General features: G+C 35.8%; 1 protein-coding gene across 2 annotated transcripts in view; it reads right to left on the bottom strand.

Moving 5' to 3' along the window:
* The window catches only part of GAS2 (growth arrest specific 2), a 130,084-nt gene that overhangs the window by 44,727 nt on the left and 64,668 nt on the right, over nt 1–20,689 (bottom strand). For both annotated transcript variants that reach the window (XM_088145086.1, XM_088145087.1), the window contains exon 4: nt 15,031–15,172. In XM_088145086.1, coding sequence (XP_088001212.1) covers nt 15,031–15,172 — 142 coding nt within the window. The remainder of the gene's footprint in view (nt 1–15,030; nt 15,173–20,689) is intronic.

Here is a 20,689-nt window from a genome sequence, read left to right as displayed (position 1 = left end):
TTCAAATAAACAAAGGTTTGTAGAATGATATTTTTCAAAGGTGCTAATGGATTTAGTGGTGTGTATAACAGGATCAGCAAAACTGTATTCAAGCATTATAAAAAAAAAAAAGACTATACCATCCATAACATACAACTAGTCACTCTTTGAAACATACAGTACACTAAATAGGTCATAAATAATAAGAACTTTACATAAATAAAGGAGGGAATTTGGAGAATAAAGTGTGTTTGAAATAATTTACATGTTCTCCTGCAAATAACTTTTGCCTGGACTCTACCATATACTCTATTCAATTTCCCACTCAGACTGGAACATCACAGAAACAACTGTGTGGAAGTAATCCATGTGATGATTAAATAGCAGGCCTCAACACTGTCCATAATCCTGCTCCATCCCAAACATCCACATGTTGAACTCCATCATAGGTAGACAACCTGTAGTTCCTTGGATGTTTTGGACTACAACTCTCACAATTTCTCACCACTAGCCATTACTGGATAGTGCTTCTTTAAGCTGTAAGCCAATACATATGAAGAATACCAGGTTACCAGTTTGTGTCCTACATGCAATACTAGGGAATGGGGAAGCAGTTCATCTATATGAGATATAATACTTTATTATTTATGTATTAATTAAAAGAAAAAACAAGTTGGGGCCACTATAAAAAACTCATTTCCAACATCTCACACACACCCAGGCCAGAGCTCGTTAACATCCTGGACCCAATGCCTGGGAGAACAGCCAGGTCTTCTCAGCCTTCCAAAAAGCCAACAGAGTCAGAGCCATCCATATGTCCAGGGGGAGGCTGTTCCATTAAGCAGGCACCATGACAGAGAAGACATGCTTCCTGGGACCGAGTATATAACTGGGTACCTCGATCAGGGAACCTGCAGCATGCCCACTCTGCCAGATCTGGTAGGGCAGGCATAAACCAATGGGGTCAGCTCAAACAGAATACTGTTTCTGCAACCAAACAATTCAGTAATCTCTGATTCCAAGGGAATATTGTTTTTCTTTAATTGATTTGGATGACTAGTACATACTGTACATACTATATTCGCCAACCAGAATTCCATCCACTAGATAAGCAGCTATCTATAATTGTTTTAATAAATGAATGAATAAATAAATACTCAAATCAGTTCCTTATTCTTATACACGTATTGCATGATTAATAGGTTGATTCCCTCCCTCCCCCCAGTAGGGTTGTAAAATTAACATTAAGTCAAACTTGCAAATTTTAGCCTTGCAGTTTGGCACAGGACCATTTTAAAGCTACAGTAGGTGGTTCCCAAATTATAATGATCATTTGTTTTGCAAAATTAGAAGTTTTGTTCATGCAGCTAAAGTTTTATCCAACTGCATGTGAAAAATAATCCATCAATTTGGTTCTCCATATGAGAATTTAGTCACAGACATTCTGCGTTATGGCTTTGAACGCCATACGATTTGATGCGTTGGCAGCAATCACTCCACTAAGGTCAAATGGGAAAAGTCCTTGGAAACTCACTCTCCACACACATGGGACAAATAAATTAATGTATGTATTAAAATACTCTTAACATAAATCAATTCTGAAATATCCTGGGGGATATTTAGAAAAATTGTTTAAATTTTTAAAACAATATAGCATTTCAAGAAATGACAGAGTAGAGAGAGATAAGACGACAGTATGAACAAGTGAAAGATGGTTTCTGCAAGAGTGCTGGTTCTTGGGTGAAAGTTAATATGTTTTTGTGCATCTGGGTCACAACAATCTGGATACATCTCATGCATTTCATGATGAACAATGTCAAACAGTGAAATTGTTATTAAAGCAAGTAGGACAATATAGACAGTATTCAACCATTGGAAAAAATCCTTGATATGATAGGAATGTGATGGTATATATCAGAGCAAAACTATTAGCATTCCTGATTATCTGTATAGATGCTCTTGAACAAAAAAGTGGTGGGAAGGATTACTACCTTAGGTGTGTATGCTTACTGTTTTGCATTTTGTGGAACCAGAATTACTGTTTCTATGTATGAAATGCCAGAAACTTGTTACAGCTAAATTACATTGCTCTTATCTTCCTGGCGTATTAAAGTGACATCACTTTAACAAAAATTCAGGGAGAATTGTAGTCACAAATACATATAAATAAGGTACAAGTGTAAGTTATACAGCCATATTCATGGAAATAATTACTTTCTGCTGCACTTGCTTTTGTTACACACTCAAATATGCATTGAAAAAAATATATTGTATATATGCAGCTTAATCCCCAAAAGGATTTTAGCTTGGTGTATACAAAAATTAGGGTCACAATATAATATAGTGTTTGTACACCATGCAGAAAGTAAAAGTGATGTATTTCCTGTCCTGATTTCCTATTAATAGAAAGGAAAGATGAAATGCGTTTTAGGATAGTTAAAGGTAATAAATAATCCTGAGAGGTTCAGTAAGGTTAATTAGATAATGTCAATTAGTGAAGAAAAAGTAAGTTAATAGTATGTTAGAAGACGGAAGGTTGTCTTTATTTTAAATGATGTTTCTTTATTAAGAAACATCATTTAAAAAATACAACCAGCAAGAAGGGGTTTGCCCTTGAGTCTGATGGGATATACAGTTTTGCCCAAAAACCAGTGTGCAAAACTGGGTGTCTTTCAACCTTTACTATTTCACATGGAAACTTTCATTCATCTTATATACAGAACTCATACAGAAGAAATGTTATTAGCATTTCTGAATTTTGTTCACTTAGTTTCATGGTCTGAATCCTTTCTTATATCCAGTCTCCAGCACTGATTAAAACCATCATCAGTATGTTCTACTGATATTATGCTGGGAAAAAAAAAAACATTGCAAAGCCTATTCTAAATAGTCAAAATAGCCACCCATTAAAACTGTATACTTTTTGTTTAATATAATTTGGGTATCATTTTGAGAACAATAATCTAATGAGATAGCTGCATGTCATGGAATCTCTGATCTTGTCTTAAAGGGGTGAAAACATAATGAACATTAACACAGTTAAGGGTGATTGATTTTCATAAGTCACTTTAAAGTTGCATTGTTTATGCAATAACATAAATAAAAATGTACAGTAAAAAAATCACAGTAAGAAACACAAAACTGAATAGTTCAAGCAAACTTTGTAAAAGACACAGACAGAAAAAAGGCTTATTCTGATGCAACTGGGGAGGGGGGGAGGGATTAATTAATTCATTAGCTGCTGTGTATACCTGCCCTCTCAAAATGACTCAGAATGTCTATGTCACATACCTAAACTGAGATTCCTAAATTGCATTTTTTAAAAATGTAAATCCAAAGCAAAGACTCTGGATTAAGCAACCAGCTTGGTCTACTAGTCACAGTGGGAAATGGAATACATTTCTATTCAAAAATGGGTCTCACCATGGGTAGAACTTCCAAGTTATATAATTTGCAGTTTTAGACAGCAACACTATGGATGAAACAGTTGACAATTGGGAAAATGTCATTGCATCCAGAATGATAAATACATATTACAGTCTTACAAATTTATAAGGCACCAAACCAACAGTATGCAGCATCATTGTTGGTAAGCATGATCATGTCTTTATTACTTATAACTCTTAAGTTTATTTTCATCTTACTGTGTGTTTTTTTACAATAAGTCTCCTAGAATCTAGGGTAAGATGGGATGCAAACTGGAACAACTAAGTAAGTAAATATGGGCACATTAGATTCTGGGTCAACCTCACAGGACAATTATTCTATCAGCCTTTTAGTGGACCACCACATATAACTGGAAGCCATAACAGGTTTTGCTGTGTGTTGCATCAAAATAAGTCAGAATCAATCACATGTATGTATGCAGTACGCAGTAGATATGCATAAGTGTATGTAATTGTCACAAGAACTGGTGATGGAGGAAAAATAGTGTCGAGCACTCAAAAAATAAACCACACATATTAGCATGCTAGCATAGCTGAAAGCAAACCCTTTTCTTGCTCAGTAGATTTCTTGAAGAAAAAGTTGAAGAAGCTTCATTGTCTTCAAATCCTATAACCATTAAACAACATAGGAGAGTCACACTTGAAATAAAGAATTTAGAGCACTGTATGTTTAACAAAGCAAGCACACCATAGGACCATTGATTCCCAGTTAAAAAAGTAGTTAACAAGAGTTTCTGGCAGTAGGTAGCAGTCCACCAAGAAAAATTATTAAGGTATATTAACTAGATTGTTTATTATTTATAGCTTGTCTTTCAAAAGTGAAACTTACACTTGGGGATGTTACATAGAAAACAAGGAAGAGAATATACCTAGGTAGTATTCTATAAATGCTTTTGACTTACTCTGCAGACCCAATCATGGATCAACACATCATAATCAAAATATTAATCCTTTCTTCTGCCACGTGGACATATTTGGGTTCTAATCAAATCTGCCTGGTATACACATCAGAAGATCAGTTGTTTGAAAAGGAAAGGCATGTGTGTACCCAAAACAAGAAATGCAATTTCTCCTAACTAAATCAGGATCATGGCAGAGAGGTCAATAAGGATTCATCACCCTTTATCTCTGCCATGAAGAAGAAATATTCATTTTACAGGTAAAGTGGAATGCTCCTTATATTAAACCAGCTTCCTTGATGCAGGCTACATTTACATATGGGGCAACTACCTTCATAAGTTGCATGCCAGGAACCAAGAGAGTACATATCCAAAGACCAATCTTTATTTACTCAAAGGTTAAACATTCCTGCAACCACCCACAGAATACTCAAATTCCTTACATTTGCTTATAAGCTTTGCAAAACAAAAACAAAAAACATAAAGAGATATATAAGAAATTAAGCTCTTTTTCTTCTGTTTTCTTTTCTTGCACAGCATCTCCAGTCCCCTATTCCCTCTGACAACAGGACTAATGATGAATGGGGGAAAGTCAGGTATTTCAGATGAGTCAACAAATACTACAAGGTAAAACTCTCCTATACAGATGAAGTTATAGGACTATCTGATATCTATTTTATCAGACCTGTGATAAAACATAGTCAATTCTGTTGTGTAACAAGTGCCAATGGCAACTGAAAAAAGTTAATGGTGCTTTGTAGACTGCTCCTCTTTGGTTTCCTTAATAACCACCTCTTCATCCCATCAGTTACTACTCTGTTATTTTCTTGTCTAATACATCGTCCCCTTGTTCTTATGGAAATGCCAGTGACTTTGGTTCTTTATCATGCCCTTCAGATATTCAGTACAAGAACTCCCCAGATCTTTCGCCACCAATTATGAGAGCTGGGGCTAATGGGAAATGACCACGTATCTAAAGAGACCACATGTCCTATCTCCAGCCTTTGATATGTACATCTACCAATGTATTTCACCAGGTCACCTAAGCTTCTGAAGAACATATAGGCAGCAGACCTTCCTATGACAAGAACAAAAGCTAGAGTAAATCCCATGCTGTGTAATATCTGAAATATATTCCTTATCAGTGGTTTGAAAATTATATGTTTAGTAGATGCATTTTTATTTCCATTTATTTCACTGCATTTACTGCACGGTGTATAGAAAACTACAGCTACATTGATATAATCCTTAGATTATTTTGAACAGAAACATATGGAATATATTCTACTGGGCAAATGTCAATGTAAAGCTGCCAGAGAAAGAGATAGGTGTCTCCCTGGAGTTGGTTTATGAAATAGAAAAACAATTGATGCAATTGCTCCCTACCCACTTAAATTTCTAAAGAAAGCTGCAACTTATGTGTGCAATAAACCTACAATTTATCTCAGACCTGTCATAATGAAAGCCCAATGGCATGTTTTAACAAACTTCTCTCTCACACACACACACATATAAGTGTGTATATATGTGTTTGTATGTGTGTGTGTATATGTGTGTGTGCATGTATATATGTGTGTTTATGTGTGTGTGTATATACACACATACACACATGCACACAAACACACACACACACATACATAAAGTAGGAGCCTAAAACTTGTGATTTGTTTCTTGTTTCAAGGGGGATTTAGCACCTATTTTCTCAAAGAGCAATTGACATACAGAAAGGGTGCTTCAAAAGCATGTTAGAGGCTTTGACTAAAACAAAAAACAAACAAAAATCTAAGTCCCACATGGTATCCGATATACATGTATGTGTGTTAGAAAAAAGATTCAAAATATTTTCTGAATAACTACAATCAAATGCTGAGAGGCTTGTTTTTAGATAAAGGCCTGCAAACAACACATTTACTATATCAGCCAAAAAAAACCTGACCTAGTTCACAGAATTTGTTTATACGTTCACTCTTCCCAAGAAATGTCTGGAACTCACTGCAACCTTGCCTCAAGGTGCAATTCAAATTAAAACCAAACCAAACCAAACCCTACATTTGTGCATTCTGCGGGGTGGGGTGGGGGGTGGAGGGAGAGTGCGTTCCTAGTTACTCTCCGATTCCCACACAACAACAAACTTTCTAGTATGACCTGACAGTAACCCCATTTACCAACCCAAAGTGTGGCTCTAAGAATGAGTCTGCCAGAAAAACAAACTTTTAATGGAAACAACCTCCAAAGAAACGATTTGGAAAACAAGTTCAGGGCCCTGATTATTTAAACAAGTCTATAATCTGCAAAGAGATGATTTTTAGCTGCATCTTTGGACACAAATGATCTTTTTAAGAAAGTAATTTGTCTAATTGAAAGGATATGTAGCCAAACAGATCACATTTCATAAAAGTAACAGCCTGTGATCTGAACCAGCCACACTGACTTAAGCAATTACAACAACTGCTTTTAATTTCTATGCTTATGGCACGTTCTATTGAACCTGTCATAATTTCCTGCCCCATCGTGAGCTACATTCACTTCAGTTGAGTAGTGTTATGTGTGTTGTATCAGGTATCATGACAGGTAAAGCACAATACACTTTCTAAATTGGGTATTGCTAATATAAAGGCAAAAAGATGCCAATTATCAGTCAAAATGGCCTTTTATATCTCTGTTCAGGCTTCACCTCAAATAGTATATCAATGCAAACAAGTGATCCCACTCCTCAGCCCATTACTTTCCACCCTTGAAATGAGCAGAACTCTCCATAATTACAATAAAACAAGCAGGAAGCCCATATTCAGAGCCTACTATTCATACAAGGGTGGAATTAAGAGGGCAAGATGAACAAAATTGGGATATTGACCGTAGGGTCTGTATGCACTGAATAGGGTTTATATTGATATATCACATACAACAAGTATCCTCCCCAATGACAGGTCAATGCTGTTTTTAATTAAATGGGGACAGGGACTTTATATTCATAGCTGTTGCATGATCTTCTGCTTTGCAAGTATCCAACTGATGGAATATGAGAATCTGCTCCAATACATTCTAATAACTGAGGGATACACTGGGTGTCATTTTCAGAAAGAACAAAAAGGGAGCAGAAAAATTACAGCACAAATGGCAACTTTTGGGTTGAGAAATCTAGAACTCAGATTCATTAAGTAGATCCAGATGCAATTAGTGGCTGGGGATACAATGGAATCACTTGTCTACCGCAATAACTATATACTGTATGGATAGTGTCAGACTCTTCTTGGCCTACTCTAGAATAAAAGCCATGCAGGCAGGGACTCAAGAATGAAGCCGTTTTGATAAGTAGGTTTATTACAAAAACTAGGAAAGACATTAAAGAAAAAATCTGGAAGCTGCCAAGTACAGAGCATAAGCCCTATTTCAAATGAAGCAAAGTTCAATTTTTATGTCTCTTTCTCCTGCCTGTGCAATGCATGCTTTTGAGCAGACAAACAGTGTCCAACTGTGTCTTGTTATGTCAGAGTGTGGTCCTGGGCTGTTTGTTTCTGATCTTAACAGATCTAACCCTCACACTAACACAAACAGCTAAAAGCAGGGACTTTAACCCCAGCCTTTCAAATTCCCTGCATAAATATGTAGTCACTGAAACCCATTAATATCCATATCTTGCAAATTAAAAACAATGACACAATGAGATAAACGATCAACATGATAGCAGCCCTAATGCCATGCTTAATTATTGGGAACCTGAACCTCTTATAAATCTGTTGCAAAATCATCCAGTAATTTATCATTTAACCCCCCCTTTCTTCCATTAGCTACCATGTTGAAAATAATTAGATAATAAAGACTATATGGGAAATGAGCACAGAAAATAAGATAGGCAAATATAGGAACTAAAAGAGGAATGTAAAGAAGCATTTTCTATGCCCAATACCCATCTACACACTTTTTTTCACACCTATTCATGAAAAGGCTGAGTTGCCTTGGCAACTGCCAGGGTGCTAGAGCTATAAAGATAAAGAAGTTTTTCATAAATCATTGCAAAGACCACATTTTCAGTAATGTCACCCAAGAACATATTTCATGACACTACTGAATACTGTCCAGCATAATTTTTAATTTTCCACCAGCTTGTACTTGCACTGTAGGTGGAAAATATATTTACTAAGCTGCATCTTCATTTAAAGAAGCACCTGAAAGTGATCAAGTCCTCTCTTTAATAAATGTTTAGTATGAAACAAGGAAAGCAGAAGGGAACATCTTATTAAATTGTACAGTAGCTAGATAATTAAATAAATTCGAGGAAATGATTTTAGTTAGGTTTCCATAACTCATGTGATAGTCAAGTAAATAGTTTTGTAAAGTAATGTACTGAAATCTTTTCTTTTTTAGTTTTGCTCTGTTAAAAAACTAACTCAACTATGGAAGATTCACTTTAGTTTCCTTCCTACTATTATAAATTGAAGTTAGATTACTATACAGAACCCAAAACAACTGTGACTTTCTGTTACATAATTTCCAGATGGAGAATTTGATCTGTCAAAGGATATCAAGTTGCCATTGATTTATTTAGTCCTCTGCTGAAAGGGCACTGAAAAAGTGAAAAACTAGCTGGTGAAAAGAACTGCACGTAATGGAATGGCTGATCGAAACCTAGCTGATTTTTTTTATATATCATCCCTCAATCATATTTTCTGAGTAGCTTATGTAAAAAAAACAAACCAAAATATACATGCAAAACTATAATTATATATTAAAAACCAAATGTAGCATAAACATTCAGGAAAGTGCAATCTTACGAAAAAGGATCAGAAACTTTTTAAAAAGGTGGTGGGTGCTGAAAGAGAAGTAAGTAGACATCAACAAGCAGATATCAGGGAAGAACATTCTACAACAGAGCACTTCAGGAGAAAGCCCTCTTTCTGGGAGCTACCAACTTCACTTTAGGGGAGAGACCATAATCAACAACAAAGAAAAGCAATTTTCCTTTTCTGGATTGGTGAAGAAAGAAAAGAATTAATTATCTTAGGGGAAAAAGGTCTTCTAAGAAAGCTTCATTTACATCTATAAAAGAGCCTCTTTCAAAGGGACCCAGATGAGATTAAAAAAATGTTCATAGGTTCTAGCACAGCATCATAAGAGATATGCTTGTAGTTCTAGAAACTGTGAATATTTTCCATGTGCCGGAAAAAGTGAGGTGAGACTAGAGAGAGGTAGAATTGGGCTGTTGTCTTAAATAGGATATCATAATAGTTATGATGACATCACCTTGCATTTTACAAATAAAGTATGAGAAGGGCAAGACAGTGGTTTCTTCTGTAGATCCAGCTGATGTTCCATTTTAGGAACCTCAGAAGCTGACCACAGTGTTCAGGACTTCAAATTGAGTATAGAATGGGATGTGCTGATTGGCCCCACCCCTTTCTCCCTCGACTTCCCCAGATTCTAGCTGGCATTCCAAAGAGAAATTGTAATTATATTTCCTTGAACATGAATACAGCTCTCGTCATAATGTTTTATTAAGGAGTTGAATTGTACGGAGAGGTGTACTCATACTCAAAGCAACATGAGCTCACTTCCCCTTTCCGAAACCCAGCTAAATGTGTGGAATTCAGGAATAATAAAGGGCAGAAATGTACATATATGTCCATTTTCCACCCATGTATACAGTTGATTCATGTAACTGGTTGCTTGAACAGAGCTTACATGAAATATTTTAAGCCCACAACCACTGTTATCTGGCCAGCAGCTGTCTGGAGAGCAGCCATAAGATCTCCAACTTTTAAACGAAGAGGCCTTTGATTTGGGATTTTTAGTACACAAAAGAAGTCCTCAGGTATTCATTTAATACACAAAAGAAGGGCTCAGTTCACCCATCATTAGTTTCAACAACAGTTTTACAGTTCTCCTTATACAATCTCTCTCAGATCCCTATGGAAGAGAAATAGATATGTACTTAATTCCATTTTGACAATATATTCTAAACACTATTGGTTATTTCATTTTATTTTTTGTAACAGTCTTCCTAAAAACACTAAGGAATTAAAAATTATTCTTCCTGCAGAGATAACTGAGCTGATATATAAATTAAAGAACACATGTTCACTTTAAAACAGCTTATTTTCTCCAAACAATCAGGTACATTAATAGCCTCAGATCCTGAAATGGTTTATTACAAGATTTACCTTAAAAAAAAAAAAAAGCTTTACTACAGTTGTCTGGGTACACCATCTGTGATCAAATTACTGGTGAGGAGATTTGCCTGCCAGCCCTAGTCATATGGCTGAGTAATATGTAGGTTTAGTTTTGTTTGGGACCAGGAACTGATGGAAAGCAAGCAATACAATAAATTACTTTGGACTATCATAACGCATTGTCTGTGGATACTTCCCTAATGTCAGATTGGAAGGTGATCTGCTGAAAGGAAGGGGGAGAGGAAGGGGATTCTGTAAAGTCAGTAAATCCATGGTCTAGTAAATGTATTTATTTGTGTAATTATTTATAGCCCTCCCACTTCTAGGTAGCTGAAGTGGAGTAGAAAACCAGTCGTTAGCAGAAGTAAAATTAAGACCATCTTTAAGAAAGTCTGTTCAGGGACAGGAGGAGGACACACACTTCAAAAGTCATTTTCATTAACCTTCTGAATATTCTATTCAGAACTGTGAAGCATCTGATGCTGCAGTTATCCAGCTGTTAATCATGACGACTATTTGCAATCACAACTAGTAAAATTCAATATTTAAAATGGCTTGGGAGAAGCATCTAATTGGCCACTATGGGAAATAGGACAGTGGACAAGGTAAGTTGTTTTGTCTGATCCAGATAGGTTCTTTTTATGGTTTTTCTTTTTTTTTAATTAAAATTAAATGGTTACAATCAATTAACTCTCCTGAAGAGATATCTGAAGCTCCAAATGAAAGTTAATGAAAGTAACTCTATTTGATTCTTCATCTTGCTATGAAGACTTCTGGGAAACTCAGAAATGTAACTGGCTTTGTAATACTTTGGTTCATTCTAAAGATTGCTGATTTTATTATTGTATACTTTGCATTTAATTCTTAGTAAGAGCTTAACATGATTTTAGAATGTTCTAAGCCACCTAGGAAAACTGTTTTGAAAGGTGGTTTACACTTTTACAAATCTAAATTAGCATTCTGTGAGTTTGCATTTTTTTTCTTATGGAATAATGGAGCTAACTTTGCAGTTTTATTAACATATCAGTGTCTTAAAAAAAATTAACACAACTACAGGTGTGTGTGTGTATGTGTTTTAATAAACGAGTAATGGTGGAAGTGAAGAACACAATGCAAACAATACAATATTCGCATATACAAAAATGTAAGAAAAAGCAGTTCGATAAAGAAGACAAAAAGATCACTTGCAACTCAGATATGAGTTACACATTTTCAAAAACCCCTTTGAGCGGTGGAAAAAGAAGCCTCTTGATGATAGCACAGTTGATTCATTTAGGCTCATCTTCCATCACAACAGCTGAATTCCTCTTCCAAACAAACAATTCGTTCTCTTTATCTTCTGCTGAAATGCAATCTTGAGGCAAAAAAGTTGTCCTAAATTTTGTATCAAAAGAGATCTGTTGTAAGTATGAGAAGGAGAAAAAAATACTATAAAGACGAGGGTTTCACCTGAACTATGCCTTTTTGGTACAGAGGAGTCAAAGATAAAAATACTGTCACTTGATTCCTCCTTTTCTCTGAATAAAATGGCAAGGAGTAAAGTCAGTGTAAGACAAAAGTAATTGCATTCTGTTATTTTTTTAAAAATGGTTATACGTATGTCATTTTTAAAATCACATGTCTCGTTGCAAGTAGATATGAATTCAAGGACACAAACAACATTTGATTTGTATCTTTTGGAGATGTAAAAGAACTGGAGTTTTACATGTATTTTTTTACCAAAAGAACACATGATTAAACAAAACATCTGCAGTGCTTTAAAGGCTTATGTATACCAATCAACAAACCAGTTTTATACCTGTTAATTTTAAAATTTGTAATTTTAAAAAAGTAAATTTCCTCAAGCCCTGAGGACTCTGTGCACAAATCCATATAGATTTTTAAAGCAACAATACAAACATGGTTTACCATTTTCTTCCAATTTTTTTTTTTTTTTTAAACTACCCTGACTAACATACAGTCCTGGAATTCCCTGGTGGTCTGCTATCCAATAACTACCCAGGTCCAGCATTGCTTAACTTTTCAAAATTAGCCAGGCTTGGCTTTGTGTTTTCATGTAGCTTAAAAGCAAATTAATCTGAAAAGCAGACCAACATGCTATTGGCATGTTAGGCTTGATTTCCATCTCCCTCCTCAATAATCAAACACACCCTGACTGCACTGAAAAAAGAAATTAATAAAGTGTTAATCGATCTTTCACAAAGCATGCTTGAGGTAGCTCTTAACCATGAAAACTGTGGATCTCCTTCAGGTGATTCAGAAATTAATTTACAGGTATGAGGGTATGTATGCTATTTCCCATTGGAAGGCAAAAAGGAACTTCAAAGACCACAGGATCATGACTTTAGCAGCTATCTGCAACCCTTTAAAGCAGCCTAGCATATTCCCAGGGCTGCACAGCTACCCTTTACACATGCCATATGATCTCATAAAAGGGATAACAGTACCAGCAGATATTATCCAATGGTACCACTGTAATCTAAACTTTGTGTTTAAGGTTTGTTCGTTCATGATCTAAACATGAAAATAAAAATTTAAACAGTTGGCAGAGGGAATTGCTAACTGACTGATCTTGATATTTAATTTGATACTGTGTAAATTTGCCCTTATCTTCATTTATTATTATTAAGATATAAATTTAAGCAGTTACATATGATTCCTTCTTTTTCTTATTTACTCAGGACATACTTTAAATAGGATCATTTGAGGAAGCAAGCGGTTATTTGTCAGTTATTATGCTTATGATTCTTGAAGATCTTTTTCTGATTTGCCATTATTTACAAATGTTATTGAGGACTTGCAGAACAGTTTTGGCCAGTAAGCCAATCGGGTGGTGGGGTGGGGGGGGACTGGAAGTGACAGGAAGAGAATAAGCCTAATCTTAGAATCATACTCATATGGTTATTACTCATCATATTTGAATAACTGTAATCAAATTTAGGGATAGGCATACTCTATATAATTTAAATATTTTGCTGGTATGATAGTCAAATATACTTTACTGAGCTATGTAAAAAGGAATCCTTTTTCAGTAATTATAGTTTAAAATTTTAAAAGGATAATGTAGTACCTTAGTAAAACTGTACTTCCGAAAGGTTTGCAAATTGTTTCAGTTCTTATTTTGTATAAAATGAAACTTCACAATTATACAACCACCCACTTACTGTATATACAATCTAACTGAAGCCCAAAACCAAACCGAGTGTCTACTTTAGTTAAGATCTAAATGAGTGACTTTTGAGACTCAGTAAGAAGTTCCATTCAAAGAACTACACAGATCAATAAGATACAGAATGTTAGTAGTAATTAGGAAAATGATATGATATAATAGAAACATCCTAAGCATAATAAATTGCATGGTCTGAATTTCTGCTCACTTTCTTGAATAATTTATACTGACAAATGATCTAGGAGTCAAAACCTTTAGGGGGAAAATACGATAAAGACCTCCCAGGATTCTACTACTTCAAAATACAGGTAGGTGGTTGTCTGTCTGAATGCTTCCCCGGATTTTTTTTTAAAAAACTACCACATGCAGACAACAGGTAGATAAAGGAAAAAACTTCAAAATAAAATCTTTTTATTGAGAAAAACATTCAGTAATGCAATAATTATCTATGTTTTGAAGTGACACAACAGCTATGTCATTCAGTTTTTCTGGCACGCATAGCAATCATATAGTGTAATCATGCAAGGTAAATCCCACAATCTCAAGGGGATGTATTCCCCTCCTAAGTAAATGAGCATCAAATTGCAATCTAAGACCCTTCTACACTCAACAGCTGTACCAACCAGAGATCACTGTTGCATTTCATGTCCTCACAATGCCTTAGGGCTTGCAGAAATCTTTGCAAATTGGGACGGTTGATTTCTGGATTAGATGCTGTTCCAGAGGAAACTGTGTTTCGTTTGGAATTATAAGGTGGACTGTTTTCCAACAGAAGGAACTTCTGCTTGTCCCATTTAGCTACTCAGAGCTACCCCATCTTTCCTAAAATCAAGATGCCACTGTGCCTTGCCACCAATCCCCATCCCCTCTAGATCATCTGAGGGACAATTAGAGGTTACAGCAGCATTTTTAATTTTTATTTTTTGCAATCCCCAAGTAGCCAGCTGGAGAGAGTGGTCTACTCAGCGAGTGTATTTGTCAAGAAGCTAAAAATATCAGTAAGGTTCCACAAGCAAAGCTCTGAGGGCATCAAAACTGTGTGGAAGACTTATTCTGATTACGATCTAAAATACATCAGAGCAGAATCAAGAATTTTTTTTACCTGTTTGTTGAAATATCCTTTATTTTCTTCAAAACTCTGAATTATTATTATACACTTAAAATAATGCACACTATTCCAAAAGTAAGGAAACTATAAATTATTGAGTTCTGTAAAAAAAGAATTAATTACATGCCACTTCAATATAATTACTTTTTCAAAACAGAACTTGACCTCACGATAGACTGATTACATCTCATGAAAATCATTAAAAACATCTGTGGTATGTAATATAAATGAAAAGTGTCTCATGTTACTGGATGATACATACCCAAACCTTCAGATTCAAACAGACAAGTATCATCCACTCCCACATCTCTGCACCAGGATAAGAAATTTGCTGTATTGTCTCGTGCAAAAAAAGATCCAGATGGGGCATTGGCTTTGCAGGGAATTTTCCTGACTGGCATTTTCTGTAACACAAAGAGAAAGACTATTATGAATGTTGGCTCACCTTTGCATACAATGGCAACTCATACTATCTAAGCCACAACCTGCGGCTGGCTATTTTAGTCCATGAATGGGATTGAGGGTTGATAGCCTAAATAATACTTTCCAATTCTATGAAAAGCTTGAAATAGTTTGAAGCAAGATGGAGGAAGGTTGGAGAAAGGTTGAGTATGTAAAGAAGGCAAAGGTTTTAAATCTAACAGAAGACAAGATCAGAGAATGGAGAAATGAGAACATAACAGTCTGGAACATCAAGACTCAGCAAAACAAATACCAGGTTCCTAGAAATTTGTAGACAACTACCTTGTAGATAACAAAGGGAACCAATCAGTTCTCAGATGACCAGCACAGACACAGAATAATCTTGTCATGGCTGACCAGCCTACAAAATGGGTCTACCAAATCAACAAGATTGGACAAGGGAATGTAAGCCAAGAACTACCTCAGAATGTTGTGAGGAAAGATGATAACATTTGTAATAATAACTTGTGCCAACAATCCAAGCTAACAGTGAAGATAAAACATGGCATTCTCTCAGCTTTGGAGTCAATAAAAACAGAAATTCTTTTCAAATGAAAAAATAAATAAAAAGAAAAATAAACAAATATATGAGAACTAAATAACCCAGAAGAGAAGATGACTCCTTTTACCACCATGAGACAATTTGTGCATCAACTCATCTTCTTTGCCCTGTCTCAACCTCACTTTTGGTCATCTATGCCAGAAGTTCTCAACTTTTTTTTTCTTCTTCTTCTTGCTCACAGTCCCCTTGAGACTCATTTACCTCTGTCACCCCTAGAAATATAGCATTCACCCCCCTGCGGGGGACCAATCTAAGCAAAGAGTTGTGATGTAAATATAAATATCTGAATGAATTAACTGATTATCATTTAAGATCAAACTTTGTTGATCTGACTGTAACATAGAGGCTACCTTGCTAGTTAATAAATTGTTGCTTGCATCCCACCAAGTAGGATGTATGTGCGATACACTGACTGATGGGGACTCATGCATTCGTGTATGTGTTGCATCTGTATGTATGCATGTGTGCATGCATGTCTCTATCCTGAAACAATAAATGTTGCATCACAGAACAGTACATATCTTCAAAGAGATGCTTTGCTTCTTTGAATATTCAAACAAATCACTTCCTTGTAGCTGTTTCATGAAACAATGAGGTCACCTCCCTTGCCTTGAAGAAAAAAAAATGACCATATCATTTTGATTAGCCATGCTTTGACAAGTAAATTTTTCACAAGTGCTTCAGAGAGCACACCACTCTCCTCCTCCAACACACCTTGCCCAAGCTTTAGTGAGCCATCCTGGAGGATACATCTCTCCACTTTCTCCAATGTGTCCTTCCCAAATCCTGAGAAGGCTTCTGACTGAGTGTAGTTTCTGTGCAGAGTCCTCCCCTGGCTTTAGAAGTAACAAGTAGTAGTCAGAAAGCTTCAGGGCAACATTAAGTGCTTTATCAAAGTAAATTCTGTTGTCCTGTTTTCAATGAAAAAAACCACCTTGCCACTGTGGTACAAATATCTTTGATGAACCAAGTCTTGGTTGCTTTGCCTCTTGTGCCATATTTGGATTTTGGTCTTCTATCTGGCTTGCCTCAATGCACCAACAATCTTGCAGACTATCCCTGATCCCCTTGCTTTGTTTCATTATTGTATCAGTTAAAATTATTTTCCTCTTTCCAGAACCCATAATACAGCTCTCTCATTTTTAAACAGACATTCACTGATTGCCCAGTATTATAATATAATTAATTTGTTATTCTTTATGTCCACGATTGTTTAGATTTATTGTCCAGAATTGTATAAGTTTATATTGCCCACAAGCTGATATCCTATACATTCTTTTCAAGTTCAGAAACTTTTTCAACTATATTTTCACATTGAGCTACACTTGGTCTTTGAGAGGTATGGCTCAGCCATTGGTCCAAAAATTAAGTATGTCAAGAGAAAAAAGTGGGGATGACTAGAATAAATTTAATGTAATGAATTAAGTAAAACTAAAGTAATTACTGCCTATAATTCTCTCCTTCTGTCACATGAAAAATGGCAAATTTTGGAGTGGGTGTCTGCAGAAGGACAGTGGGGCAAATAATGACACACGTGTCATGACATCATCACATCATTTATATGACTTACAGTATGTCCTTTGTGAAATGAAATCATGACTGACATGCCATAATTTTAAAATCACGCTTGCTTGTTCCAGATCCTACTGGACTCTCAGGATCACATTCAAAGGTTTCGGCAGCAACATAAGGCCATTGGCTCAGGTTGTGCACCCTTGTTACAGTTATTATCTATGTTTGTTAATATTAGGAGTGCATAATCCTATTACCAGTATGGTATGAACATATGGATCCAAAGCAATATGCACAGTCTTCTACACACACATAAATCAAGTCTTCAGAAATCCAAAATCACGACAGTCCCTATAGATCACAGAACAACAACTCATACATGGCTGGAGATTTATAGTATCTAAAGAATAAGCAAGCAAGCCAAGAGTTTGTCAGAATGACTACACATACATTGTGACAATGCAAGTTTAATCCATGACATACTTTTGTGTGACATTATGATGCAAATACAAAAGATTTGCATAATATTGTGATATACGTTTCAACAATTGCTCCCTCTTAATCCCCCATGGACCCCCATGTACATTCTTAGGATTATTTCTACAAATAGCAAAATGCTAATATTTATGTAGGACACCAACATTTAGATGTAGAGATGAAGCTATTTGTGATAAGGTACATATGTTCATATACAGATGCAGCAATGATACAATACATGCTCAAAATTTTCTCATCCCTGAGTAAGTTAGGCTAAAAATAAATTGTTATAATATGCCGTTTCTCTATTAAAATGATTTATGGAGTATCTGCTTCTGTTCTGGAGCTGGTTATTAAATTCAAGATTGTGCTTAAGCCAAGTCCTGGGAAGTACAGATGATGTCTGCAAAAGCTTCCAGCTCTGAGTCCAGACATAATTGCATGTAGGGAAAAAACCCAAACAAACAGACCTAGACAATTCTTGGCAATATCACAGCTGGGGAGGGAGTACACACAAGCAACACAGAACTGACTGGGTTACACTTAACTGTAACTACTAGCAAACTAACTATATCTGATATACCAACCCAGTCAAGAAGATAGTTTCAAGTAATGGAATCATTTTGGGAACAGACAGTATTCTGCTATAAAGCCTCCAACAGTGTATTAAGTTAACCCTGTTTAGGCCACTTGACTAAAAAACTAGATTTTGGCACGTTATTTGCATTCCATATCATAGTGCTCTGGTCCACTCCCTCTCCGCATGTACTTAAGATAGCAAACTGCAGTCTGTGTACACATATTTGGAGGGTCACTCTCACTGAGACATTCTACAGGAGTAGCAACATATTAATATTAAATGACAATCACATCAGGTGAAGCAGCTGGGATGGAAAAGAGTGTAATGGCAAAATATTTCCATTTTCCCACTGCCTCCCATTCAGTTTTTGGCCTTTTGCTTATCAGAACCTTGGAAGCTTATCAGAAGTAACCCTGTGAAAACACTAGATGTGGAGACTAGGTTTTTCTGGGTAGCAAAGTGTTTACCTTTTTTTTTTTTTTGTATTGATTATGTACAATCAATTAAGTGTCAACTCTTAGCAACTACATAGATTTTCTGCATGATGATCTGTTCCTAACTTGGTCTTCAAGGTCTTCCAACAGTGTACCTATCTCCACTATAAATGAGTCCATTCACCTTGCTGCTGATCGTCTTCTTCTCTTTCCTTTCACCTAGAGCATTCTCCAGAGACTCTCTCTAGATCTTCACATAATGTGTCTAAAGTAGGATAATTTGAGCTTGATCATTTGTGCCTCGAGTGAGAATTCAAGCTGATTTGTTCGATGATCCATTTCTTTGTTTTCTTGGTTATCCACGGTGTACTCGGGAGTCTTCTCCAACACCAAAGTTCAAAAGTGTCAATATTTTTCCCTATCCTGCTTCTTCAATTTTTTGCTCTCATAGAGTGTCACAGGAAATACCATGGCTTGCACTATGCTGATCTTTGTAGCTACAGACACATCACAGTATCTGAATAACTTTTCCAGGTAGTCTGTGGCATATTTCTTGACTCTTGTTCCTTTACTGTTGACAGTTGATTGTAAAAGGCAGAAGCTATTCACCACTTCAGTAACTTCAGTATGCATATACTATGTATTAATAACCACTAGACTGGTTTCCTGATTATTTTCCCAGAGCTGTCATACCGATCTATATTGAGGACCAACTGCAGACAATATCTGCTATGAAAAAAGTGATCCATCCAATTTAATAGAGAAGGCAAAAGGTTAAAATGTCCCTACTTATCCACAGTCAGGTGTTCATTTGGACTGTGTTACTTGCACTTTCTTTAGCATAAAAAATAAAAAAGACATAGCTTTTGTGGCTTTAAAATCATGGGCAGTTTGGCACTCAGTTTAGGTAGGTGAGGCCCAAGAGGTTGCCTCTCAAATCCTCTTATGGTGTGTGGTTCCATAACATATGTGCTTAATGCTTTAGTGTTCATTTATGTACAACTCAAAAGTTTATCTAGAGAAATAAACATGCAATTAAATGCAGAACCAATCTGCCCACTTTGCAGTTACTTCTTCTCCTTGGACTTCATTATCTGGTTCCACTTCACTCACGCAGGCATAGCATACCTAAACTGGTACCATAAATAGTCAGTGTCTATTACTTATAGGAATCAAAATAGCTGCTATATTTGTGTTACTAATGCAAATAGGAACAGTGATTATACAGTAACACCAAATGAATGAATTATCTGGCAGCAGAAACAAAGACATAATTTAAAGGTCCTTGAAAAAAGATTTTTAATTTCTGTAAATAACTGTGGTTGTGAATGAACAAGGAGAAACTAGTTATAAAGCTAACATTCTTTACCAAACAGTAAAGATCTAGGGAAGAAACCATGAACTGTAAACCCAGGTGCAGAGAAAGCACATTTTTCCTGAACAGGACTTCTGAGTCAAGATTAGATTAGTCAAGAGGCATTATGGTCTGTAGATCAAAATGTAATAAACATTCTGAATTATAATTTTGAGCAATATAACACCATCTCAAGCCATCATTTTCATCATTTCCATTCTGCTTTGAGGTATATGAGATGTCTCTGAGAGGACTCTAACATGAAAGAAATCTATGGGTAAAAATCATCAGAAATGTCAATTAGGCAAGACCTCACTGAATGAATGGAAAATACCCATATAGAGTAGGGGTCAACAAAAAATATGCCCTTTAAGGTTGCTAAATGTTCAGAGTCCAGATTACTACTACAATACGGGTTCTTTCAAAATGCCTATTTGCTCTGCATGGGAAAAGATGTTTTGCCATTTGTTTCAGCAAAGTCTGTTGTTTTTTTTCTTACTGCTTTAAATAAAAAGAGTAACTTTTTACTGAAGGAATAGG

The sequence above is a fragment of the Python bivittatus genome, unplaced genomic scaffold (genome assembly GCF_059951505.1).
Source record: "Python bivittatus isolate LINGU-HERP-01145 unplaced genomic scaffold, Pbiv_v1 ctg000480_np1212, whole genome shotgun sequence".
In the NCBI taxonomy this organism is placed as follows: Eukaryota; Metazoa; Chordata; class Lepidosauria; order Squamata; family Pythonidae; genus Python; species Python bivittatus.
The sequence above is the reverse complement of the archived record's forward strand: the minus strand, read 5'-3'. Positions and strand labels throughout refer to the sequence as shown.